This window comes from Megachile rotundata, chromosome 4, assembly GCF_050947335.1.
Source record: "Megachile rotundata isolate GNS110a chromosome 4, iyMegRotu1, whole genome shotgun sequence".
Lineage (NCBI taxonomy): Eukaryota > Metazoa > Arthropoda > Insecta > Hymenoptera > Megachilidae > Megachile > Megachile rotundata.
In genome coordinates, this window is record NC_134986.1 from 21,346,473 (window position 1) to 21,373,170 (window position 26,698).

The 26,698-nt window shown below is 38.0% G+C and overlaps 3 protein-coding genes across 5 annotated transcripts; 1 reads left to right on the forward strand and 2 right to left on the reverse strand.

Moving 5' to 3' along the window:
* Window positions 1-15,488: 15,488 nt before the first annotated feature.
* Window positions 15,489-19,374, reverse strand: DNaseII (deoxyribonuclease II). Of its 2 annotated transcripts, XR_013037919.1 has the most exons (9): window positions 19,223-19,374; window positions 18,514-18,623; window positions 17,970-18,147; window positions 17,094-17,586; window positions 16,912-17,014; window positions 16,702-16,840; window positions 16,488-16,631; window positions 16,087-16,336; window positions 15,489-15,996 (listed from the first exon to the last, which is right to left on the reverse strand). XR_013037919.1 is itself a non-coding variant. In XM_012296943.2 (7 exons), the coding sequence occupies exons 2-7, from the start codon at window positions 18,612-18,614 to the stop codon at window positions 16,524-16,526; spliced, it is 1,122 nt and encodes a 373-aa protein (XP_012152333.1). In that variant the 5' UTR covers window positions 18,615-18,623; window positions 19,223-19,374; the 3' UTR covers window positions 16,346-16,523. The 2 variants fall into 2 exon arrangements, 1 of the variants encoding a protein (XP_012152333.1); XM_012296943.2 differs by lacking the exons at window positions 15,489-15,996; window positions 16,087-16,336 and having other exon boundaries at window positions 16,346-16,631.
* A 517-nt stretch (window positions 19,375-19,891) lies between these two features.
* Window positions 19,892-26,403, forward strand: Vav (Vav guanine nucleotide exchange factor). Of its 2 annotated transcripts, none has more exons than XM_076530879.1 (9): window positions 19,892-20,346; window positions 20,422-20,947; window positions 21,028-21,096; window positions 21,222-21,348; window positions 22,006-22,368; window positions 22,448-22,768; window positions 22,836-23,240; window positions 23,316-23,587; window positions 23,669-26,403. In XM_076530879.1, exons 2-9 carry the CDS (start codon window positions 20,541-20,543, stop codon window positions 24,024-24,026), a joined length of 2,322 nt encoding a protein of 773 aa, XP_076386994.1. In that variant the 5' UTR covers window positions 19,892-20,346; window positions 20,422-20,540; the 3' UTR covers window positions 24,027-26,403. The 2 variants fall into 2 exon arrangements, with proteins under 2 accessions (XP_076386994.1, XP_012152328.1); XM_012296938.2 differs by lacking the exon at window positions 21,222-21,348 and adding an exon at window positions 21,679-21,868 and having other exon boundaries at window positions 19,893-20,346.
* On the reverse strand, window positions 24,220-26,074 carry LOC100880285 (torsin-1A). Its single transcript, XM_012296941.2, has 3 exons — window positions 25,888-26,074; window positions 25,521-25,786; window positions 24,220-25,400 (listed from the first exon to the last, which is right to left on the reverse strand). The coding sequence occupies exons 1-3, from the start codon at window positions 26,072-26,074 to the stop codon at window positions 24,804-24,806; spliced, it is 1,050 nt and encodes a 349-aa protein (XP_012152331.1). The 3' UTR covers window positions 24,220-24,803.
* Window positions 26,404-26,698: the final 295 nt, after the last annotated feature.

Consider the following 26,698-nt stretch of genomic DNA (forward strand, 5'->3'; position numbering starts at 1 on the left):
TGTAGTAAGGAGTCCCATTAACGCGCATCGTCAAATTACCGATTCAACCTCGCTAATGACGAAACCGAATAGGCAATAATTATCAAAGAACCTGTCACAGATATTGTTGTTGGCAATACGGTTCGAATTGTAGATGCCAGTATTCCGTTACTAGAGGTTCTACGCGCAACCGGAGGCATTATACATGATCGATGTACCGTCAGATAAACGGACTAGGCAACTACTGGCAATACCACGAAAGCTAGCATATACCGAGGCTGTACCTTCTCGACGTCTGCTTAGGTAACTCGATTAACCCGAACGTAATCGCCGATCGAAATAGAAAATGATCATAGGAGGCGTAAGTCCTGTTTCGTGTTTCGATCTAACAACGAACGAACCTTGTCACAGAGAAAACGTGGCTTTTGAATTTCATGGAAGTCGAACCCTTTAATCTGGTAATTGCGGTTTCTATTGCCTTCTGGTATTATTGCCGTTGCCATAGCTTTCTGATTGGTGCACCGCGAGCTACATACTGGGCTGATTAACTGCTAATGATACCGCAACGCTGATACAGCTTTGCTCGAGTAATTTATGAGAATCGTGCCGCGTACCGTTCCCGTCAAATCATTATCTGTCGCTTCGCAAACTTAACGATTAACTTACACTTTTCTCTTCGACAATTTCGTTCTATAGAATTTTCGATGAATCCACGAAATTCGTTCCGTCACTCTATCGATCGATCGAAATTGATTTTTGGAAAAGTAAATTGGTACATTTTTTGCACGACATCGAAGCCCCGCATCGTTGTTCGAACGCGACGGAAACTTTTTCCGGAAAAACTTACGAGCCGTTACGATAAGCTTACAGGCTATGAAAATTTCGAGAAAAATACCTATACAACTACTATCTCCGCGATCAATGAAAATGTGAAAAGAGTAAGAAAACGAAAATAACGAATAATCTAAAGGAAAGTCGTTAAATCGAAGAATTAGCTTAATTCTGCATAAGGTGTAACGCGCGAAAGTAGTAATGCGGTAGGTCGGGCCAGACGGTGCTGGTCTCTTATTCAGAACGCATAAGTTATTCGTTTAGCGTGCACTGTGGCGGCGTCGCGCCACGCCACACCGTTGTACGTGTCACGAGAACTGCACACGGCTGCACACGTGCACGGCCTTCTAAGTCGGATAATCCAGACCCGGCTCAAAGAAAGTATCCACCATTCTATCTGCGCGTTTACTACCATGGGTTGACCGTATTTTCGACAAATGATCTTGCTGAAAGCATCGCGAGGAACATTAACGAAAGCTTCAATTTTTTTCCTCTTTCCTTTTTTCTTCGTCCTTTGCTTCCTTTTCTCGAAGGTGGATGCGCTAATACGTGACACTGCAAAAATATTTTCCATTAGGTACACTCGACCGCCATTGAGATCGAGTAAATTCGATCGGGTAACAACTGTATAGCTCGTTTTTGATCGCCGAGAGTTAATGAAGCCACTCGGTGTAATTTTCAGCTATCGATCGAGCAATCAGTTTGACCGACGAGTGACCCCGGTACGCGTCGACAGATCGCGTGACACTAGCAATTTTCAAGGTTGTTATTACGGAAAATGGCTTATTAGCGGGGAACAACGGGGAACAAAAAAATTCTGAAACAGAGATGTTCAGGGTGTTAATAGAAACAAGGTTGGTTTCCTAACCCCCACAAAACTGTATTTACGCGAAACGTTTTCGTAAGAAATTTACCGTTGCAACTTTCACGTAGCGATGTCAAGTACAAATACGTCAGATACGTAGAGAGAAAGTCGATTTAATGGACCTTGTTTCGACTAATTTAATATAACAAAAGAATTTGAAAAAAAAGGAAGAAACGATGATCGTTGCTGCTACTAAGGCAATTGTTGAACGTTTAAACGAGAAAGAGTAGAAAATTCCGTTGTTCCTTTGAAACACCTTCCAATTTCAAAAAATAGATTTTAAATGGAACAATAACGAACTGTAACGAGTTAATTTAACGAGAGATCGCAGTTGCGGTTAATCGCGATCCATTGAAAAAAGCATTCGAAGCGACACCTAACGACAAATATGTCAGATTGTAAGTACAGGGTCTACTTATACGCGCAAGGAGTAATGGTCGACGTAATGTCGGACATACACGCGACGCGACGCACGCTCGATTCAAACATCGATACCTTTCAACGATAAACTTCGTAGTAGTTCAGTATATTGAAAAAATCAAACCATTCGTTTAAAACACGCCTTCGAACGCGGTTTGATAACAAAAATAGACAAGTTTTCGCCACGTAGTTATTTGTTCGAGAGAGCTTTCGTATTTTGAAACCTTCGCGTACAAAATTTGATTGATTACGGATGGAAACTGTAGTCGTAGGTGAAACTTCATAATAAACATAGTTTTTCTTATTCATCTGGAGCGTCGAATTTTTTACTCTATTCATAATCCATACGTATTATTTGTATCGCAGGATAGCGATGACGAGGGTAAAAAGTACACGACTGGTGTCGCGTCGATGCTTCTTTTCTCTTTTTTTTCCGAGTATACTAAGCCCTTTTTCCGCTCGTTTCTTCTCGTTCGAGATTCGGCAAATTGTCGACGTCCAGATTTATCGTTTTCGCAGCGAATTCCGCTCTATTTGTTCCGTGTATCGAAAAGAGGGACACGACGACGCCGTTGAAACGTCGCGATATAGCTGGTCGAAGCGAGGTAACGAAAGCCCGTCAAAATCCACGCTGGACGTGCCCGTTGTCTGTAAAAAAAAAAAAAACGAAAGAAAAGAAAAAGTAGGTGGCACTGGTCGATTCTTTTTTCTTCGCTTTTTTCCCAACGGGAACAGATTTTGTCGAGAGTCGGGAGGATCGTGGATATTTGTACGCGACGGGCAAACGTTGAACCATTTCGTTCGGTGAAAACTTTCTATTCGTTTCTATTACCTTTAGAACCTTTCATACCGATTTTACGATCATTGGAAATATTCTATTTCCAATGATAATTTGTTTGGTGGTTCGGAATTGATCGTAACGGCAACTCGTATTTTCTCAAGGAAGAATAACAAAATATTCAGACAAATTCGAAAAAAGTGGATTCGGTAGAAAATCGAAATAGTTGTAGACCGTTTTATATTGTTTCGACGTTACTCGATAAAATTGAAAAATAAAAGAAAGCCGAGTATTCCTATTAGAAAGTGGAACGATCAAAGAAAAAATGATCAGTTTCGACAAAACTTGTATTCAAACTGTAATACCGTTAAAAAATGCTTTCTTTATTTAATTTGCCTAGTAAAAAGTTTTCTAATGTAAATTTCTTGTTTGAAATTCTTTAAAATGTATTACTTCGCTCGAGTATGCGAGAGTACGTGTCACTTCTCGTACGAACCAAGCGAAAAGTTTTAATGGAATCCGCCACCGCGTTCCTCGGCTGTCTGCCTATTTAAATTACGCGTTTCGAGTCTCCGACGTGTTCCTACCCCCACCTTATCCATCTATCCAACCATACTGATAAATCGAGCCGAAAAATTTGCTTGATCCGTTTGCGAAACTCATTTAATGTATTGATTGCAACTCGAAATCCGGCCGAACGCCGTTTCGTTTCGACACCATACGAATGTAAAGGAGAGTTACCAGCGTGGCGTACGATGACAGAGTAATGCTACTACTTATACGGGAAAGTTCCGTTAAAGGTGGCAATACAGCGAGAGTCTACTGTGTTGTCAAACGTGGATCCCGCGCATGAAAGGATAAGTCCTCGGAACCGCAGTGGCCAAAGATCCTCTTAAAGAGCACTCGACTCTAAGGAGTGAATTTGAAGAGTAAAAGCCAACAACTGCTCGCGAATAAGAAAATAAAGATATCGCGAAATGACGGTTTAACGAATACTGCGTCGACACTTGGAAAACTGGTTAGTGGTTATATTCTCTCGAAGAAACTTCGAATAACAACACGCAGAACGTTCTGCGGTTCACGTCATACCATTAATCATACCGTTGTCATACCGACAATCATCGTTACGTCGAACGATATACGCTTTTGGATCAGTTCGCCTTTTTTCGAACGTTTCCTTTTATTTTTGTTAGAAGAAAGGCAACGATGAAAAGAATGCGTCCAAGTTACCCGATGGGAATCGACGAAAAGAATCGCGGTAAACGAGTCCTCTTTTCAGAAAGCGGTACAACCCCTTCTAAGGTGTTCGAGATTCTTTTGTTCACGATGTTGTCGTACGAGCGCGTTACACGAGTCTCTTTTTCCAACAAGTGCACTCGATGGTCGTCGAAACGTATAGTCGTGTTCGATGGAGCGGCAACGAAGCGAACGGTCGCGTGAAATATCCAAGCAGATCGCTCGAACCACTTACGTCTCGAGAGAAAAGTGTCCAGAGAATTAAGTGGAAAAAATGGAGGAATACTCGGTCGGTCCACCTGTGCAGGGATAAACCGGTGAACGGCAAAGAAAATAACGGGAAACGGAAGTTCCTTCGCGCAACTCGGAGCGACAACTTATCGCGAGACGAAGAACTAGACTGATATAAACAAATGGACATGGAAGAAGTTGCTCTTCTCTCCGAAACTTTGATCGTGCCTCCATTCATCCTCTGTTTTCTGACACGCCGTTGTTTATTCCAGAGATTTCGAGCTGCAGCCTACAACGACGATCGATATTTTTATGCGTACACATCAACGCTACCTCGCATCGTTCGTAGAAAATGTATAGCGTGGTGAAAAATGGTCGATAAATTTCTCAGATCGATTCGAATGTACGTGCCGCCTGAAAAATCCGCGATTCGATAAAGATTTTGAAAAAATCTGCTTGAGAAACGTATGCGTTTCGTGCATGCTGTATACAGCTTTCGACTGTTCCGAAATAACGTATAATATCGCGCCGTAACAATATAAAGAACAATAGAGGGTAAATGTCAAAGCGGAACATTATCCATTCAAGATGTTCGTCGAGGAGCTAAAAGTCTCGGTCCTGACGACGCTTCAAGATAGTCTAGACTTTGGATGAAGCTCGCAAAGAAAGATAAGTATCGAAAAAATGAGCAACGAGCGACGACGTTGAGGGTGCAAACCGGAAAAGAATAAGGTTTAAACGAAACAAAATAATGCCGCTAATGTAACGCGAGCCTCTGACGAATCGCGAGTCTCGTATTTGCGACAAATGAGCAGCAGAACGAGAAGATTAAGGCACGGAACGAAAGAACGCTTGAAATACGACGCGACAAAGGTAGGACACAATACGAGAGAAAAATATGCAAGAGAAAAGGTCTTTAGATAAATCTAAACGAAAGAGTGACAATTTTAATTTCAAAGAGCTCAAGTATCACCTTACGACCTGTGAGCTTCTTCTTTCTTTTGCGAGCTTCGCGATTCTAAATATCCTAAACGAGTCGTTATATTTGTTAGAAAATTTGTAAAATAAGACTAACTAAACTTTTCTAGAAACGCGATGCAAAACATTCGAGACATGATGAAAATGTACCATCGTGAATATTTTTATGCGATACATTATTCGTCTGCACGAAACTGGTTAATTTCGATTCCATTTCACCGGGAACAAGATTTTTTTCTATTTTTAGCTTTTACTACATCGGTTGAAAAACTCGATAAAAGTAAATCCATTATCAGATTATGTGTAACGGTTGGTTTGCTTCCATTATTGTCGAACGCGTTTTTTTCTCTGTTTCAATGTTTTCTTTCCATCCGACTGCACGCGCACATAGCATTTGCTCGTTCGTATACGTATACTCTTCAATTTCAAAGTAATCGAGTCTACGCGTTCGAATGATTTTAACAGTAAGATAGAAAAATTCTGCTAGCGATAAATTTGTAACGCGATCGTTAATTGGACCAAGCTTCGTCGTTAGAACATTCGCGAGATGTTATTATAATACGCTCAAAGTCGATTAGACGAAAGTTCTTGCGCAACGTTATTCAGCACCAAGTAACCGACGCTCCTTTACAGTAATTCCTTATAACGAGCATCCAGAACTATCGAGGACGTCTCCGGAGAAACTGGTGTGTACAAGGGACTGTTGACGGTGTCGTGGTATACGAAGTTCAAAGGACTTGCCACGGTTCGATCTGTTTCTCGTGCTTGCGTTCGCCGTCCTACAGCATCGTTATCGTCATAGTAACAGTTAAAGATACGCGGTTACGCTCTTATTGCTCAAACGCGTATCGCAGTCGTGTCGAGGATGCGACAAAGTTTCCGTTATCTACGATCGTACTCGTGAAAATTTGTAACCTGGACAAAAACGAAAGAGGTTTCCAGTACGTTCGATCCTACAACCTCTGCGATAATACAATACGATATGTTACGCGCCAGAACTCGGTCCGCTTCCCAATGGCACCGTATCACTCGAGTCAGTTTTTTATACGCCTCGTTATTCGTCCACTGCCAATGTCGTTCGTTTACCGTAAACGAATAAGTTTGTAAGTAGGATTTGTCTTCTAAACGATTCGAATTTTAATCAGTGCCGTCGATGATTCGTCGCGTAAGGAAAGAGTCTCGGCGTCCGCAAACCGTGGAAGTAGAAACAGACGTTGAACGTCAGACAACCCGCTCGATGATCCAACCGGTATTTACAGAAGCAATCTAGAACAGACAAACCAGAATCGCTTCGCTCCTGTTCCCCTACCTTTCTCTTTACCTTTCTCGTCTACTATTTCGACGAAGATGAAGGTACTTGAAGAGCATTTGTGCGCCGTTCGCATGCTAGCGAGGCATCCAGAGATGCATTAGCGGTCTGAAAACGGTTCAGTGAGTGGGACAAGTTTATCTGGTAGATAGAGAAATACGCGAGCTTTCGCGAAAAGATGCTAAACGAAATAAGGCATCGCCTCGTTAACTGATCGTGACTCGGCCCTTCGAGTTGTCGATTATCGAGGGAAATAGTAGCTCTAAATAGAAAATTTCGGGTAGGTTTTTTTCCGGTCTCAGATTCTGGGAAAACGTGTAAAATTATACGACTCGAGTTCGTTCGCGCGAAAAACCAACACGTAGAATTATAAACGCGACAATTAAGACGCAACAACGCAAGGAAGGGAAGGTAGAGTTGTAAGAAGAAAAGTAGAGGAAGAGAAATGGAACGGCCTTAGCGTTGGTTTACCCGTATCAGCTGTGCAGAGTTTAGACTTATTGTTAGACAATCGGCAACGAACGGTACAAACCACTTACTGGTTTTAAGTGGTGGTTCCGCCTTGCTCGCTTTCGCCTCACCGCGCCGAGCCGCGCCACGCCGTTTATTCGAGAACCAGGAAGGAGATTGCTACTCGGAAACGTGGCAAGGACTGCTAACCGATTGTCGGCCCCTTTCGGATTCGGAATGTAACGAAAACAATCGCAGTCACTAACATCGAACTACAACGCCGAAAATTGCAGTCCTCTTTCCTCGGTTCTTTCGATCGATGTTTTTACGCTTTTATGGCCGCGTATTTCCTCGCATTTATAAGCTCGCGTTTTTGCCCGACGCAAATTTACCAGCGTTACCTCGTGATAGAGAAAATCACTCGTTATCGAGCTACAAAGGAACATCGTAAAAGTAAGTAATAAATTCCGATTATTACGAGTCAGACGTCGTAAAGAAGATGTCGAAGCAAGTTCCTTGTACGGCAATGATATTTGAAGAGGAAACGAATGGCAGAAACATAGCAGCAAGGTGCTAAGAAAAAGGTAAGTAAGGTACGATTCGGATTGTCGAAAAGAAAAAGACTCGCGGCCTGAGAGTATAGGTAGGTATTTGCTGAGATTTACTGTTATAGTACCGCAGTTTGCAATGACTCTTCGACGAGAGCTTTACCCGTGGGTTGTATACATCTAAAAGAAACGAATAAACCGCTCGATCTTCTTTTTCATCGTTAAACAGTGACATCTTTGTTCTCGGTGTTTCTTCTTTCGACTTCGTTCAATCGTTGCACGAATAAAGTTTTAACCCTTTGGCTACTTTATTAACAATCGATCGAACGCGAAGGCTAATTTCTAACGAAGCTTTCCAACTTGCTACTTTGCTTAACCAGTGAAATTTTCTTTAATTTTCCCGACAGTCAACGCAGCGATGAACGTACATGAGCTTTCCGATCAAAGAAGTTACATTTTTCTAGCGCTTTCCCTTATCGGGAAAATTACCCACGCAGATGATTCAGTGCCGCGCTTGTTTGCTAAGAAATGTCGTCGAGTCCGTCTGGTCGAGCAAAGACACGAACGTGGAAGACCTCGTACGCGCTGTCTGAAGCATCCTTCGGTTCAAGTGGGCCTCTCTCGCGAGCGTTTCCAGTACCAACAACCTTGCCAACCTTGTTTTCACTACCCTCCTCGCGAAAGGGCTCATGACATTAATAGAATCTTCTTTATTTTCCAACTTTTCGACTGGTCCACCACCGTCTGTTTCATAATTCGTGTGCAAACTTTCCACGAAATTTTACCTGTGTTTCGTAGGAAAAAAATACGAGCACATTCATGAACAGACAGTCCGCCAGAAAATTCAGGACGAAGAAAATTCAGACGATTACTGGACACTGGGTGAAAAGGTGAGATCCAGAGAACAGCGAAAAATACGAGACTTTATCGTTGCACCGTGCATCGGTTCACGTAGACGCGTGAATAAGTAAGGATGAAAGTTTACGGTACGCTGCTCGCGCACTGTATTATCTCCGACAAAACGAACAAACGTTAAATTTCTCTGCGGCGTGAATTAAACGCGATTTTGAGCCTATCACTTTTACCCGTAATTCGTGAATTTCTTTCCGTGCGAACAACGCGAATAAAATTCCTGATCGTTATTTGAAAATTCTTCGATACGGTAAAAGTATAACGTTTAATGCGATATTACGATATAAAAATATACGCGCATGATCGAAACAACTCGTTTGGGATTGGTCATCGAGAGTTTAATGGTAAACGAGAAACTAGTATTCGTTAGCGATGAAAAGAAATTGCTCGGAAGAAATGAAGCACCAGGAGAAATCGTTGCCAATGAGATCTAAGAAAGAAGGAAAAGGAAGTACCGGGAAAGTGACAAATGCAAGGAAATAGCTGCTTCTGAGTGTCTAGTAAGCTCCAGCCGAGTAATCGAGCACGTGATCAATGAGCTTAACTTCTCTGTGAAGAGAGTTTGGACGAAAGACAGGAAACAAAAGAAATAAGAAGAAAATCTGAAAAGAATGTTTCCTATTGGCAGTCCTCGTTCATCGAGAACGAGATTCATTTTATCGTCAAAGAATAAGGTTTGATAATCGGAAAATATACTTTTTAGCCGACAAACGTATTTCCTCCAGTTTCAAATATTGTGATTAAAGGTAGGTTATTTACCAAACTTCATAAATTAATCTCTATGAAGAGACACAATACCCGTAGACGAACTTTCGATCTATTTACGCTACGTACATAACGCGTGTTCGTAAATAATCGTATCGTCTCGTGTCAATTACGCGAAACAAAAAAAAGGGCAATTACGTTGTTAGCAAAAGGAATTCCAAGCAACGGTTCGTTCTTCTGATTATAAAGCACCTCTTCTTCCAAATTTATATGCAAATAAATGCAAATAAAAGAGAAGTTAAAGCTGTAGTCGACAAGAGACTCGAGAGAAATGTACCAATTATATGCTGCAAATAAATCCACGAGGCTTTTTCGAGGAAACGCACGAGTGGCAGGAGTCAAAGAGAAAAGAGAAACGAAAAAAGAACCGAAAGATAAATGCGGTAAGAATGAAAAAGAGGAGCAAATGAAGCGAGCAGAGGCGTCAGATGAGACGGTCTCCATTGTGTTCTCTGGCAAATTTCGTCGCACAATGGAACGGGTTGATTTGCCACTCATGAATGTATATTACATTAGCGTCCATGTTACTTTGGGATTTGAGGTAACAAGTTTTCGTGTCCTTCGCGACTCCTCTATCCTTCCGGTACGCTTCTCTCGTTGTTTTACGTTTCCGTTTTTTCTTCGTCCGTTCGTTCATTCGAACGGACGTTAACGAACGTATATTACACATATACATACATGAATAAATATCCTACCGACGATATAATCTGTTTTATAATTTAAATCGGTTACGTTTAAACGAACTTGAACGCTACCTCGGTATCGGAAATGATATTTCGCACGCGAGGACGACAGTTACTCGTGGGAAAATCTGGCGGAACGTTCAACGCGTCAACGCGTTGAAAGATTCGTCTGTATAAATAAAATCATTGACGACAACAGAAACGGAAGCATACGACTGTGTCGGCTTAATCTCAGTTTACGAGCGGAACCGAAGAAGAAGCGGGGAAAAAAGGGGTAAAAACGAGGGAAAAGGGTAGCGACAGAACCGCAGGACCAATGAAGTCGATTCCTTCTGAACTACAGGAAAGTAGTAAAAAAAAGATAAGTTAAGGTAGGTATAGTTGTTTTCTTTTTTTAACCACTTGACCTTCTATTCTTCTATCTCCCTCTCGACCTCTTCTAGATGGTTTTGCTTACTCAGGCCACGAAAATCGTGTTTTACGTTGGTCTTCGTTCTCATCCAGAATCGTATACCAAGGCAAATCTTGTCAAGAGACCCTTCTACAAAAGAGAAAAAAAGAGTAAACGTTGTCTCGTCCTCCTTCTCGTCTTCGTCGTCCCTCGTTTTTTATCGACCCCGTTTTTATTGCACAGCTTCAGCGAGCCAATTGTACCGAGCGCATTCTATTTCGTTCTTTTCTTACCTGCTGTTCTAACAACAATACAAACCTTTTGATAATTATACCTAATTTTCTTCTTAACTCTCCCCGAAAGAATATACTCTCGAATGATTTTCAACTTTCCCGAGAATATTTTCAACGATACAGAAACTCTTAACGTACATCAAAATGAAATCGATCCAAGAAAATATACTTCGACTTCTACCTGTTGTTTCTTTCATTTTTCCAAGTTACAAACTCTACGACGTTCCCAACAAAACGAAAGAACTGTCCATATAAAGAGAAGCGGTTCTTTAACAAAGACACGATATCGTGGAATAAGAGACCGGACATTCGAACTCGCGGTAAACGTTTAAACAACGTTTCAAAATATCGCGATTCCGGTCAGAGCTCAACATCCTACGACATCACGGAGTCGGATAAAACTGTAAAGAATGAACGTGTAAGTTCTGCGAGAAGTCAACGTTTCAGTTTCGTGACTTGCCTTGTTTCTCGATGTTTGTAACTCTTCTCTTTCTACGTGTCCTTCCACGTCGTAACACAACGCGAACATATAGGGTTACATCGAAAAATTGTTCTTTCAATAATTACTCGAATGTTCATTCGACTCGAAGATGCGGAACAACTTCTAGAATAGCCGAAAAAAGAACGGAAATATATGTATTGTTATGCCATGAAACGTAGTTTATCACGGGCAAAGAAATTCGCGTTTTCGAGGAACACGCCTGTTGATTAAAAACCGATATTCTTTCTTTTTTATCGTCCGTTGCTTAACTGTTTCGCGCAAGTTCTGTTCGGAAACAATATCCAAGAAGTATAAAAAAAGAAAAGAGGCTTTTGTAATGAAAACTAAAGTTTGTTACGGTCCACGAGACGGAATTGTACGTAGCCTGGTCGACGTTACGGGATTGATTCTTCTTCTTGTTCTTCTTCTTCTTCTTCTTGTTCGTAAGGAAAGTTCCGGACTAACGTTGCAGGCTTCCCTTCGGGAGTTTTATTACGCCGGAGACGCGCTTATCCCAGCCACAGATTCGCGCCAACATATCCCTTACTGTCGATATGTCCAGAGTGGTGTAAGGAAAAAGAACGATGATAAAAAAAAAGAATAAGTAGAAATAACTGGAAAATGCGAAAGAAAAGGATCAGAAGCTCGATCTGCATCGAGAACACAGGTTCGTTTTTATTACCGTGAAAGGAAAGTACAATCGAAAGAACCTGCGAGATTTCGATCTCCTTCATCGAGATTATTCGAAAATGCCTACCAGTGACTTACCTTTTGCATTTAATACTTCCGTTTTATGGTCTTCGAGTAAAATACGTTCATAGCGGAATGACGGTCGACGAGTTAACGAGAAAGAAATTTTAGTACGAACTTACTTAAAGGAAAACGAAGATCATTACAGATAAATATATAATAAGTGCAGGATGGTCGAAGATAGACGAACGCTTTATTATTACGAGACTACGTTGCTGGTGTACAAGTAACTGCATTAAGGTGGTAGGAACTATCAGGGTGACGCTCTGTAGTTGCAGCATCACCGGGAAACTACCCCGAACAACTGTCTCGGTGTAACTGAACTCGAATGCATCACCGTCGTAGTTTCAACCCGGAGCTTCCGGTACTTACGTGGAACTTATCAGGTAACGGAAGTGTCGCTGACTCATAACCGTCGACTTATTACTTACACGGTGCATTGTCTTTAAACGGAAGGCAACGGTAATTTCACTCTCCTCCGGTTACCTACTAATCACCATCGTTACCTCTTTCCAAAGACACGATATTTATCGGTGGTAACGAGAGCCATCTCGATCAGTTCATGTTCACTCGATAACCATCGTTTCTCTTTCCCAATCATTCGTTCGCGTACCTCGCGTCAACGTCCCGATCGAACCGTTCACTTGGTCATAAATTACCAGAAAGCTAAATCGCTGTCTCTTACCACGAAAATGCTTCCGTGCTAACGAATAAGACCGCCGTTTAGAGACAACGTCAAACGCGTACAACGCAACAGTCGACAGAATTCTAGATCCATCAATTTGTATTAGGTTTAAAGCAAGGCTCTTTGTGAACGCTGTTTTAGTTATCGCGTATTTATTTACCCACGATACGAGGTTTACGAAGTAAAGAAGAAGAGAGAAAAAATATAGAAGGTAGGTAAAAGGTGGTAGAATTACAAAGTAGTAAAGCAAAGGCTGGCGAACGACGATGCAGAGGCCGTAAGCGTAGCGAGGTGGTCTGCTCTTGTACAAACGCAACAGAGAATAATTCAAGTAGGTAGAAACTGGAAGGATAAGGGCGAGGGTTGCGTGGCGGTAGAAATTGCGGATGGCAGGGGGGTAAAGCTGCAGTACTCCGCTTAGACAAAGCCTAACGAAGCTTCTATTCAGCAACAGTAGGCACCGCGAGGCCCAACTTCACTTCTATTATACTTACTCGTCGGGACGAAGTGAATTCCATCCATCAACGGAATTCCAGGCTAAGCAGCTCTCGGCTGCCTGGCATCTCTATCTCTGGCACGAGAGGCATTCTCTCCTTTTTTGGGGTTGCATCCCCTCTTTGTCTTTACTTCGTCCCCCAATGTATTCGCCGCTCTGTTCTTTCCTCCCTTCTTCCTTCTTCCTTTTTATCTTTTTAACGCCGACGCTTATAGAAAATAAACCACCGACGATAACAAGTGCTGCCTAAAATATAACTTTGTACTCATCGACTTTTTCAAAGGAACGTTTTACCCGAAATACATTTTGTATAGTGGAAACGACCATCGACTTTTGAAAATGGAACCTCGAAAAGAGATATCTCTATGCTGGCACGTGCGGGAAATGCCGTCGCGTTATCGAATCTTATCGTTATCTTTAAGCTAATACAATATAAGTACTTTTATATTTGTACAGTACTTCTATATTATCGAATTGTGCTTCACTTTTTGTTTGATACGCGATCACCTAATATTTGTATTTGTGAATAGCGATCCTCTTTAAACACGTGTTTAAGTACGATTTATGTTAAACAAACGATTAAAGCGTCGATGATTGAAATTCACGTGATTCGCATAACGACTCGTGAATACGTTTTAAACTTTACACGCGTTTATAATGACGCGTACAGATGACGCAAAGGAGAACCCGCTACTGATTTATGAACGAATGCGAATCGTCACGGTCGATGTTCCGCACTCGAGTCTAAATTACTCGGGAAATTTTCTCGCAAGATACAGAGAATCGTTCCGAAGTCTATCCTATGAATACATTAAACTTTGTCTACAGATAACTGTTACATATGCATAGACTTTTACTAGGATCTGAGAACACGCGTAACACCAATTAGAACCTTAACCTGAATCCTTATCAAAGGTTGAAATTTCCCTTCCAATCGTTCGTAACGTTTTGTTTACGATCGAAAAAGCGCCGCTGACTAACGCTACGAACGTAATGTATTCTAATAGCTAAGGAAAAGAAATTCTCTACGAACGCCTATTTATTCTTTGTCAAAGAATTTAACGCGCTACTTTTTGAAAGCCACATTAGTTAACAGTGATTACGCGAATCGTTCTCTTCCAGCAGGATGTGACCAACTATCGCAGTCGTCGAGAAGTTTCAAGGCTGATATCCGGTTAAGTCGGTAAAAGCCTACATAGCCTCGTTTCCACCTAAAACGAACCGCTACGATTTTCCTCTCGCACACGATATGAATAGGTATAAGGTAATATTAAAGTTCACGTAGGGCTATTCAGTACGATACATAGCCGTGTATAAACTATAGACTCGAGCGTAGGTGGTAAAGACGGCAGGATGTTAGCAATCGGTCGAAAAAGGATAGAACGGAAGCTCGCGCATGCACCCTGCCCGTCTGCTTAAGTACACACACGAAGCACCAGACAGACGATGGTTTCATGCATATAACGTTACGCGTATATTTGGACGGTGCACTGGATTTTAGTATGCAGAACAGGACGCCTTTAATGCTGAAATATCGCTCGAAACAGCCAGGCTTCGTCTCCTCGTCTTTCCAGTCGTCGAAATTTTAGGCGCTTTTCCTCTATGCTTCGAACAAAATCTGCGCTCCTCCGAATACGCCGATTTAAAACGATACATACTCGCGTACTTTTAAACGTGTCAACAATATCGCGCGTTACGTTTGAAAGTATTTTTTGCACTCCCCAAAGTACTTAAAGTTAGATGAGATACTAATTATGAAAATAATTATGTATAGGTATAGTTATTGTATGAATATGAGGTGTTGAAAGTGGAAATATTGGTATTTGTTTGCCTGAATCGCAGAAATGGATAAATATCTATATACGTATATACGCATATAGGTATATACATAAAATAGTATGTACTCCAAGAAATTGACCGAATGTTGCCAGCTGCCAGCTCCGTATTAAAGGAATCCCTGCATTCCTGCTCTTAATCCCCTTTCACCGGCAGCCAGCTTGTTTTTCCAAGCATCCGCTTCCAGATGTTTTACTGAACTCTCTCGCTTCTTGTTTTCGCCGTTGTTTTGTCTTCTGGCAGCATGCGCCGGTTTATTCGCGCCTGGATGAACACCCGCGAATTTTCAACCCTCTCCATCCTTCCATCTATCGACCTTTTCGTTCAAACCTCTTTATCACTCTTCGCTTTGCTCGTTTTTCCTTGGCTGGAACGTTTCTCTAGCGATTGACGAGGTCACGTCAACCGTGTTCGCGTTGCCTGTATCTGACAAGGAGATGTTACGAGCTGGGCCAGCGCTTTTTAGATGAAATTGGATTTCAGAGAACAGTTGACAATGAGTATTTATACATATACGTAGAAACAATTAAATATTAACTGCTAATACTTTTACCCGAATACTTTTATTTAAACTTATTCGCTGAACTTATACGGATTTACTCGCCGTTGTAACAACAAAATATTTCTTCGGCTCGCAATCGTTCAAAGATAAATAACACGCTGTTAAGTAATTACTTGGCAATGCAACCAAGTAATTCATTTTCAAATAACTATTTAAACAACTTTCCTCCATCCGAAAGATAAGAAATGTTTGAAACGAAATCTATCAAAAGATAGGCAAGGACTTAAAAACGAACGATAAAGAGCGAGTCGAAGTTCAGTCGATTCCTTAGAATTTTCATTAAAAGAGCAAATCGTTCCCTCCCTCCTTCCGCTTACTAAACCTCGGATACCTCCTTTTTTTATTCTTTCTCTTTCATTAACGGCACGTCGAGCTACTCTGCAATTTCCTTAGATAGACAATAAGCACGGTTAAGAAAAAGGAAGACGGGACGAGCCTCTGTGCAGCAAGAGTCGCTACTGCCTTTCATAAAATCCAATTTAAGAACTGCTTCTGATCCCCGTCGTCCGTCCTTATTCTACGGTAATAAAGAGCCAGCTAGACCTCTTTTCTTTATACACTTGCAAGTAAACTTCAGTTAATATGACGGTTATTATACTTTGTATACCTGCGACGTTGTTGCACAAGTTTATGATGTATATTGACGGGAACATCCGTTGTTCGGGTAATATAAATTCGATTAAAGCGTTTCTACCTTGCGACAGAACGTTTTTGCATACCAATCGATAATTTAAATTCGTTTAAAACTTTAAACATTATTCTTCGTTATCTCTGTTTCGTTGATGCTTCGAATATATTCGCAAATGTTATCGATGGGATCAATCTCCGAATGTGATGCGATAGTATTAAATAAGTACCTAACAGAATAGATGTCGCCATAAGGTTTTCATTATATTCAGATTTAATGCAACAAATTGTTACTTGTACTTCGTTAACTTTTATGAAAAGCATTTACATAACGCATCGGTACAAGTAACTGATTACACAAACTTTTCAAATGTAAATTACAGTTCATTTTATAGATTGTTTTCTTCGACTTTATCGCTACGTGGAAGGACATGGTTCTATATCGTTGACAGCATCGCGATAATTATTCCACAATCGGGCTTCTTGGAAGCACACCGCTCCGCCGCCTCGTGAAAATTGTGTATCCTGAAAGAAAGAGCATCCGTAGTAGCTAACGCTAATAAAAATTCATTGAAATCGAAAAAAAGATATCTACAGCTCTGTTGATGTCACCAATGCAGACCCAGTGATGGTTTGTTTTATTCTTGACCGTAATAGCCCATTTAGAATGATCTCGACTACTCGAGAAATCGACGTCGGCTGCCTTCAAGTTCAGACTCTTCACGTTAAAAACCCTGTAAAATTAACGAATTTACGAAACAAATAAATAAAAAACCAAACAACGGAGATTCGAAGTTAGTTTTACTTTCTACGACTGCAATTAGACGGTAATTTTCCTCGTCCGTTCAACCACGACTGAACGTATAAATTCGACTGCAACTGTGGTGCGATAAAATCCTCGTATATATCTAAAATTCAACGCGACAACACATAAGCATCTTTACACAAAATAATGGGAGAAAGTTTTATTGAATGTATAACGGTTACCTTTCTGCCACTTTTCACATTTAGCATACGAAATGAACTCTACGTTGCCGGAAGATTTCAAAACAGCTTTGTTGTTGTACGGCGGTGACTTTATATGTTTTCGAATGGTCGCATTTTTTAGAGCGGGATACTGTTCACTGAACTTTTCAGGAATATTTTTTGCGTACGCCGCTATTTCGTTAAACATTAATTGTTTGCCAACGACATTCAATTGATCACCATCCAAAGAGATGCACAAAAAACTCTGACCATAAAATGTCCCACTTTCTGGATAATTGTATTTACCCGAGTTAGTTACATTTTCCTTATTCGTTATTCGAGTATGTATACCGGTATTGGGAACTGGTGGAAAATTCGGGACACTATGAATTAACCAAAAGCCTTTATCGCTATTAACCGCCACTACACCCTTTGTGTGACCATAATTTGCAACGTACGTTGCGTCTGGCGGACTATCGTTATAAAGAATCCATAAACTGTTGTTTTCGTTTACCTGTATATGCAGTAGAATATTACAATGCATACCATTGACATTTGCCAGGGATTTTATCATTTTTCATCAAACTTTGGTCTTCTACGTCGTAGAAGATAATTGATTTTTTTAAGATACAAAATGTTCTAAAATTTTATTTTTACTCGGTTGGAGTATGAAAATTTAAATATATCGTAATGAAAAGAAATTACTCGTTTCAAATTGTACAAATATTTTGTTAAACTTCTGAAATAGAATTTAAGTACCGTTTTAAAGAACTGCAAACTTACGAAAATATTTACGATCGAATATTTGTTCTATGTAGCTGCAGTTACCTACAATTTAAACTACACTCTAACACCTTGTAATTACTATGAATCTGTGCTAATTGCAAGTAGTCTTACGTCACTATAAATTGGTGCTAATGTCATCCCAGGGATAGAATCGCTTGAACCAATGGGCCTAGTGGATAATCGCCAACCGGTTCCGATGGTTACGTTTGTAATATACAGATAAGCAAGACCATCTCTGATTAGGGCATTACTACTTTCCGAGACTTTCGGTAGCTTATATAACACGTACCTAAAATAGCATCACCTTGAACTTGAAACAATTCATTATTATTTACTCGAAGCAAAGATTCCCAAAATATAAGTCCTGATTCTTTTGCGAGTCGCGATAAATTACTATGTATAATACATATTTCCGGAAAATGGATTTTAACACACTAGAATATTGGAATGGGCAAACTTTGGAAAGTTTGGATCTTGGAATTCTTGGAGTTTTTTTAAACTTTGAAACCGTGAAAAATAATGCATTCTAAACGACTAGATCGCGAAGCATTACCGTTTCCGAAAATGGAACTCGACCCATTGAAATTTAGGAAGCCCTGCTTTAGTGAAAGCGTATGTTCGATGATTATGAAAAGGCAAATACATCGATACTTACCAATCCACTGGTAGATTATTCTCGTCTCTACATTGTAGTTTATCGCTATGTATGGTATTACATACAATTAACAGAAAAACCAAGTGGAATAGAGCATGCATGATGGTATGCTAGAATAATGGGAAAATTTATCTATTTTTTTTCATTTCATTGCTCTGAAATACACTTTCTAAATGAATACACTAATATTGTATTTAATTTTAGCATAGTTGTACATTAGTCAGACATTACTTAAGAACTATTATTCATGATATGAAGTCATACTATAATTTTAAAATGTTAGAATGATAACATTATTGACTTGAAACTTTATATGTTATATACCTATGAAATTTAAATAAAAATTGTTTCAATTAGATCTGAATAAATGACTTAACATCTGTAATTTATGCATTTTTTTACAAAAGTATAAAGACTTAAATACAAAAAGACAGATCAACTTTTATTTTAATTTCATTAAAAATTGATGTTTATAACAAAGAATTACAAGTATTGGCAAAATTTCTAAACACGACCGAGATCATTCATACATGTATATTGGTGCAAATAATATATATGTTAAATATTTGATTCTTCCGCCGTACATAATCAAAAATATGATGTTTGTAATTCTTTTGACAAGTAATATGTACTGCACATGCGCGTATGCATCTATTTCGATCAGTTTAAATTTAATAAATTGTCTACGAGTCTGTATAAATATACGTACCAAAACAAATCGTTGTTAAAGTACAAGAACACTAAATAATTGCTTCAGCAATGTTGCTGCTGCCATTACAACGGTACTGAACACACTGGATACTGAACTGACCATATGCACAAGAACCATAAATGAAACATCGCGTTACGTCATGCATATCTATTCTTCCTATTGGCTGACGGATTAATGCATTCTGTTTCAAATGACGCATAAGATGTTCATATAACAATGGCTAAAAATTTTAAGATTATCGCATTTGTTATATTCTTTTACTTTTGTTAATATTACAATGATATCCAATAAAATTAGTTCGTAAGTAGAGTAAAGTCACATAATAAATAAATATATATATGTCATCGTTAACCTTTAGCGAATGAAACGTGTTTATATATTATAAGATGTAAAAAATAGAATGAAAGTCTTTGTACTGAATTTAGTACATATTATTGCGCATCAATTAATATGTATATATAAATTGAAATTAAATTGTATTGTAATCTTGTTTGTAAAAAAAAATCAATACGAACCTTATTAATTAAATTTTATAAGGATCTATCAATTTTATTTAAACGTTTCTTTTATCTTTGAAATTTTTAATACGATATTCACTTACACAAACGTTTAGCTCCATCTACAATCGAACGTCCGAATTAAAAATTGCAACGAGGTTTGTATGACCGACTGCGGCGAAACAGCAATATGGCGATTGTAAGCCACCGTAGGCTGAATGTCATAATATTACAATGAAAAAACAAGGCATATCGTGTAAAGTAATAACCACGTATTAAAGTCGTAGTTGAATAAAATGCTTTTTTACCAATAACACTGCCAACAAACTATTTTAAATTACGTTACATATTCCGTTGAGATATTTTTAAGAACCAACACGGAAAACAATAATGAGTTCTTTTGTAGAACTTGTTACAGAATATTCTTAACACTAACAGAAGAACGAAGAAATAAATTGTAAAACCTTTGACGAATGGAAGTATGTCTTCAAAAATATTATTTACATTAATTGCATAAATACAATGGTAATTTTTTATCCTAATACAAGTCTGATAGTTTTATCTGTTAAAACTACACTTAGATATGATTACATTTCATTTTTTCGTTCAATAAAATATATACGCGTAAGTTATTATAATTAAATATGTGTAAATTATCATTAATTAATATTTTTAATTATGTTTCTGCATTTTTTCCAGATCTTATGCATAAAAAAAATACACCTATGACATCTTTATGGCCTAATGCATTATACATTAAAGAAATTCCTATTATAATCTTTTAAATTTTTTATATTTAATCAAATAAATAAACTAAAATGAACAGAATAGATAACAATTCAGACAACGAAAGTTGGCACGAATGTGCTAAATGGTTGACCAGATGCGGAGCTTTAAGAGCTGATCACAAAGCAAACTGGCCAAAAGCAACCGCGGTTGACTTAGCTTATACTTTGAGAGACGGTGTGTTACTATGCAATCTTCTAAACACGGTCGATCCTGGTTGTATAGATATGAAAGATGTGAACCAAAAACCACAGATGGCACAATTTTTATGTTTAAGAAACATAAAAGTATTTCTATCCGCTTGCTCAGCCACCTTCGGCTTATCTGATTCTGACCTGTTTGAACCTTCCATGTTATTTGATTTATCAAATTTTCATCGTGTACTATGTACTTTGTCGGCTCTATCAAATTGTTCCCGTTTAAGACGCAGGGGTATCCCGTAAGTAACGTAATAAATGCATAATTTTTTATTTTGCAAATTATGTTTATTTGTTCTTACTTAAAATATTTGTATTATAGTGGTTTTTCCATAAGTCATGGTAGATCACAGGAGGATATTTATAAGGGTTTACAGAGTGCCGGTGCAGGGTAAGTTTTGGTGCAATTTTACAAATGTAAATACATCTATAAATTGATAGAAATTAAAGACAGAAAATTTATAAACTTATTATAAACTTTGATCACTTTAAAACGATTTGTATCAATGAATTCAGCCCCACAACAACGGTGGGAACATTTACCATAAAACCTAAGGGTATGGATGTAGATGAATCCCAAGTATATCAAGAATTACTCTGTTTCTCGAGTAATTCTCAGCATGACTGGCCTTCCACGGAGAAGGTATCTGTCGTTCGCAAGTTAAAAAGTTGAAAGATGTTGCAATAAAAGTACCAAACATCACTGTATTCCACTATTGAACAAGATAACTATATGTTACGTGAAATATAAATGAAAGGTTTTAATTAATGTCCAACATAAAATTAAATTAGTACAGTGATACTGGCACTATTTTTAACATTTATATTATATGTTTACCGGAAGTTTACGTGCTAAGCTATATTTTTTGTTGATAACGAGATCTACTGTTGCCACAAGTAGTTTATGTTTGCCAGAAATTTTATTTTTTTTATGCATGAATAGTGCATGGCTGTTCATATTTTTATGCTAAAGTCGTGAGGATGAAGGTCGTCGCAGAAGATTTAGAAGGCGGGAGGGAGACGAAGCTGGCGGAGGCGGAGACAATGAAGATCCGGTCGAAGAAGAAGATGGGTATGGAGCATATTGCAGCCATGCTAAAAGCGAAGAAATCTACCAAGATCTTTGTAGCCTACACTTACCACCTGCTCTATCTGTTATTCAGGTCGTTAAATTTTCTGTTTCTTATTTATTTATGTTATCGCAACGCTCACAATTGATCTCGTTATGCTTCCTAGTTATTTCATATTGTGCATGATATAGTGCCAACAAATAAATTTTAAACTAATATTTGTAAAATAGGATGGCGCAATTTGTGGAGGTGAAAAAAGGGACTATGTGATTCAGGAACTTGTTGAAACGGAACGCAATTATTCAGATGTTCTTAACAGTTTGCTTAAACATTTCGTTAGACCTCTGTCTCTTTTATTGCGACCAGAAGATTCAGCACGTATATTTTTTGGGATAAAAGAACTTGCTGAAATTCATGCAGGTTTTCATAGCCAGCTTCGAAAAGCAAGAACCGGTACAGCTTTGGCACAAGTTTTCCTTGATTGGCGACAAAAATTTCTTATTTATGGCGATTATTGCGCTAATCTTACGCTTGCTCAAAATACATTACAGGAAGCCTGTACACGCAACGAATCAATTAATCAGGAAGTTATTGTAAGTTTTGAAACGTTTACATTTTCCGTTATTAGAGAATGTTTCCATTATTTTTCGTGAATCAAAATTAAATTTACAGAGGTGTCAACAAGAAGCAAACAATGGTAAATTCAAACTACGGGATATACTATCAGTTCCAATGCAAAGAGTATTGAAGTATCATTTATTACTAGACAAACTAGTAGAAGAAACTCCTTACGATTGGTTAGAAGATAGGCGTCAGCTTGGAAAGGCTAGAGAAGTAATGGTTGATATAGCTCAATATATTAATGAAGTAAAACGCGACTCTGACACATTGGACATTATAAAAGATGTTCAGGCATCGATAATTGATTGGGACGTTCCAGAAGATGCGCAATTAAAAGACTTTGGCCGATTACTTTTAGATGGAGAGCTTAAGGTATTCTTTTCTTAATAGACATATTTTAAAATTAAACGTTAGCAAATTATTATAAATTGGATTTCAGGTAAAAGCTCACGGTGACCAACGGGTAAAAGCCCGATATGTATTTGCTTTCGAACAAGTGATATTAATTTGTAAAGCAGGTAGAGGAGAACAGTACTGTTACCGTGAAACATTACGTTTAGATAATTATCGATTGGAAGATCATACAGGTAGACGAACACTTGGCAGAGATTCTCGATGGTCTTATCAATGGTTGTTGGTACACAAACAAGAATATACAGCGTACACGTTGTATGCAAAAACAGAAGAGCAAAAACAAACATGGATTAAGGCATTGCAAGACACAATGGATAATGTCAATCCTGCTGCTTGTCGTAATACGAATCATAAGTTTAAACTTACAACATTTGATACTCCTCGTAGTTGTCAACAGTGTGACAAATTTTTGAAAGGTCGCATATTTCAGGTAATCTATTGTAAATACGAATTAAATATGAAATATTGTGATAAAAGTTCATAATTGAATATTTCATACAAACAGGGATACCGATGTGATGTTTGTCGCCTAGCTGTACATAAACAATGCATTGCGCATTCAGGTAGATGTATGCCAGCACCGCCTCCACCTCCACCTCCGCCGCCACTACCATGTGAGCGTGCACTCTCGGTAAAACTGTGGTTTGTCGGAGAAATGGGACGGGATACGGCCTCGAATAAACTAGAACCTCGCGAAGATGGTACATACATGTTACGAGTACGGCCTGCAGGTCAACCCCGTTTGAAACATGAAACTAACTACGCACTTAGTATCAAGTAAGAGATTAATATATTATACTTTTTAACTGAAATATCTTGGCAGATAACAACCTTGAAAATAATTAATTAATATTACAGAGCAGACGGAGCGGTAAAACATATAAGAGTATTTAAACGTGATGTCGATGGCGCTGACTTGTATTATCTCAGTGAATCTCGTTTCTTTAAAAGTGTAGTCGAACTTGTCGAGTATTATGAACGAGCATCGTTGTCTGAAAACTTCGAAAAATTAGATCAACGTTTATTATGGCCGTATAGACGCGTATTAGCTAAAGCTTTGTTCGATTTTCGTGGAGGCGAACGAAACGAATTAAGTCTACGACGAGGCTGTAGAGTTGTGGTATTAAGTAAAGAAGGTGATGCCAAAGGATGGTGGAAAGGAAAAATAGGAGATCAAGTAGGATTTTTTCCAAAGGAATATGTTGAAGAAGAATAATCATGAATTATATTATCTAGGTACTCTTCCTTAATATGATTGTACAACATTCTACTTCTCATGTGTGATCGTGCAATCGCAAAAAGATTTATTAGAACACTCCTCAATAGAGAACGAAAGGAAAAAGTAAACTACATAATAACACATTTTTATGTCATACTACATGACAAAAATAGACTTTCACACACTGATATCATAGAAATGCAGTTTATTTTACTGTTCTCTTTGCTTGAGGTTGCATTGTATTACAATTATAAAAATAGAAGATACATATTTGCGTAATTCGACCGAACATATAAAAACGTATACGTTTAGGTACTTGTATAGACGACAGAAGTACAATTATTTTTCGGTACTACATGACAGAACTAATACAGTTAGAAAAGATCATAAAGATTAAAGTTGTCTATTTTTGTATGTTAAAATTATGGAAAAAAAACATATTGCCAAATGTTTATACTTTTAGACAACTTCTTTCTTTATGACTGTATTTTGAAGTCAATTGCAAAGCCTCAATTGTATATACTGTAATTCTGTATTGTTAACGATACAAATTTTAGCTACTTCTTAAATATAAGCGTATACATACATAAATATATAAACAATCGCTACACGCATTATTGTAACAAATTAATTATACTATTTTTTTAACTGTTACACATATTTTCTGATTGTGCCAATAAGAATAACTAATAAAATTTAGACCTTATTGAAATGTTAACATAAAAAGGACGCGCTGTTTCTATAACTTAATTCTTTCTTTTACCATAATAACATTCAAAGTTCAAGTTGTTTCTTTCTTTCGGCATATATAATAGCAGCTACTTTCTGTTCTAATCTTTTACAGCCAGCTGTTGCGTACAGATTATGAGGAGGAGGCCCAAAAATTACATAGGACAATCCTTCCTCTAACATATCATTAGTAGGATTTACACCTCTATCTATAAAAGCTTTCTTTAAACACTTTTTTACATGTATTTCTTCAAGTGGTAAAAAAGGCACATAGTGATCTATAACATTAGAGTCTATTGTATCGCTACGATAAAAACCACCTTTTTCATTAAATGCTCCAACACTTATCAGATTCTCAAAATCTTGAAGTTTAGTTGTATGTCTGTTTTTGCCTTCTCCCCAAAGATTTAGTAAACGTTGCGTAATTCGTGAACTGCCTGTATTAGACAAAAATATATAAATTGCTTTCCTCGTATTTATAGAATTGCTTGCAAATCTCCATGATTTGATCAATGTGTTATAATCCAAAAATGGTACAAGAACATTTAACAAGCCTTCTGGCATTTTATCCACTTCGTCAAATACAAACATTGACCTTTCACATTTTTCTAAACTATTAACGATAAGGTTGCGTAATTCTTCCTGCATAGTATAAAGTGTTACTTTACAAAATAATTTATATTCAAATATATAAAAATAAAATATCAAATATAATTTTTTATTAGAAATGCAAAGTTAATTTCATAATACAAGTAAACATACCTTATATTGTTCTAAATTCTTTTCTAAAGGAAAATCATTTCGACCATTAAAAAAATGATAAAAGTTACTATGATCGCCCTTTTTATAAAGAAACTTGGCAATCATTTGAGTCATGAAAGTTTTACCAGTTCCTGGTGGACCATGAAAACTCATGGTCAAAGCTTTTGGAGGATCAGAGGTGATTAAATGTCCACGTAAAGCATTTACAACAACATGATGAGCAATTTCTTGCCCAAACAGTTCTTTACTGAGAATGTCATCTAATGCTAAAACAAACACATGTATAATCAATCGTTTATGTACACGAACTTTTTAAAAAATATTCAATAATGCAATATTCAATCTTTCTCATTATTATTGTACTTACTATCAAGATCAGGAGAAATATATTCACTGTTGCAACATTCTGTAAATGTACACTGCACATATCCTGGGATATTAGAAATCTTGTTATGTATAGTTGAAAATATTGACGTGAACGAAAATTCACATTTTACACAAACTATCAAAATATTAATTAAGATACATAATAATAAAGAGTTGACAAGATTCATCTTTTAATAACGTTTAAGTATTTGGAAAATATTAAATAGTTCATATTATATTATTGATAATAATTCATATTATAACATGAATTTATACAAAACAATATTATCGTGCATGTAAACACCACATTCTAAAACATGCCTATTTGCACCGGCAGGTTGTGCGATTTTAAATGCTGAAAGGAAACAAGATTTTCTATTGGTCCAATTTTAAGCATACCTATCCAACTACTGTGACTAAGACTACGTTTCCATCGAAGGTTCAAATCGGGTCAGAGTCGGGTTAGAGTCGGGTTTGAGTCGCGGGTTGGAGTTGCGGCAGGGTTGAACATTACCAACTGCACAAAGTCAACTACCATATTCTGACATGTAAAGGAGAGCAATATTAATTTTACAATATCAAAATAACATACAAAAATTATTTCTCAGATTACAAGATCACCGACAAAAAGTAATAATAACCTCTTCTACACCGATTAATACAACACGTGATACACAATGCAATTTGAATTTGTTATGTTGGCAACACGAACTCGACTCTTGTCGTTTCCACCGAACCCAATTGAACGCTACCTTAAAATTTTGTAGGGTAGAGTTCAACTAAACCTTTGGTGTTTCCACCGTAAAAGCGTT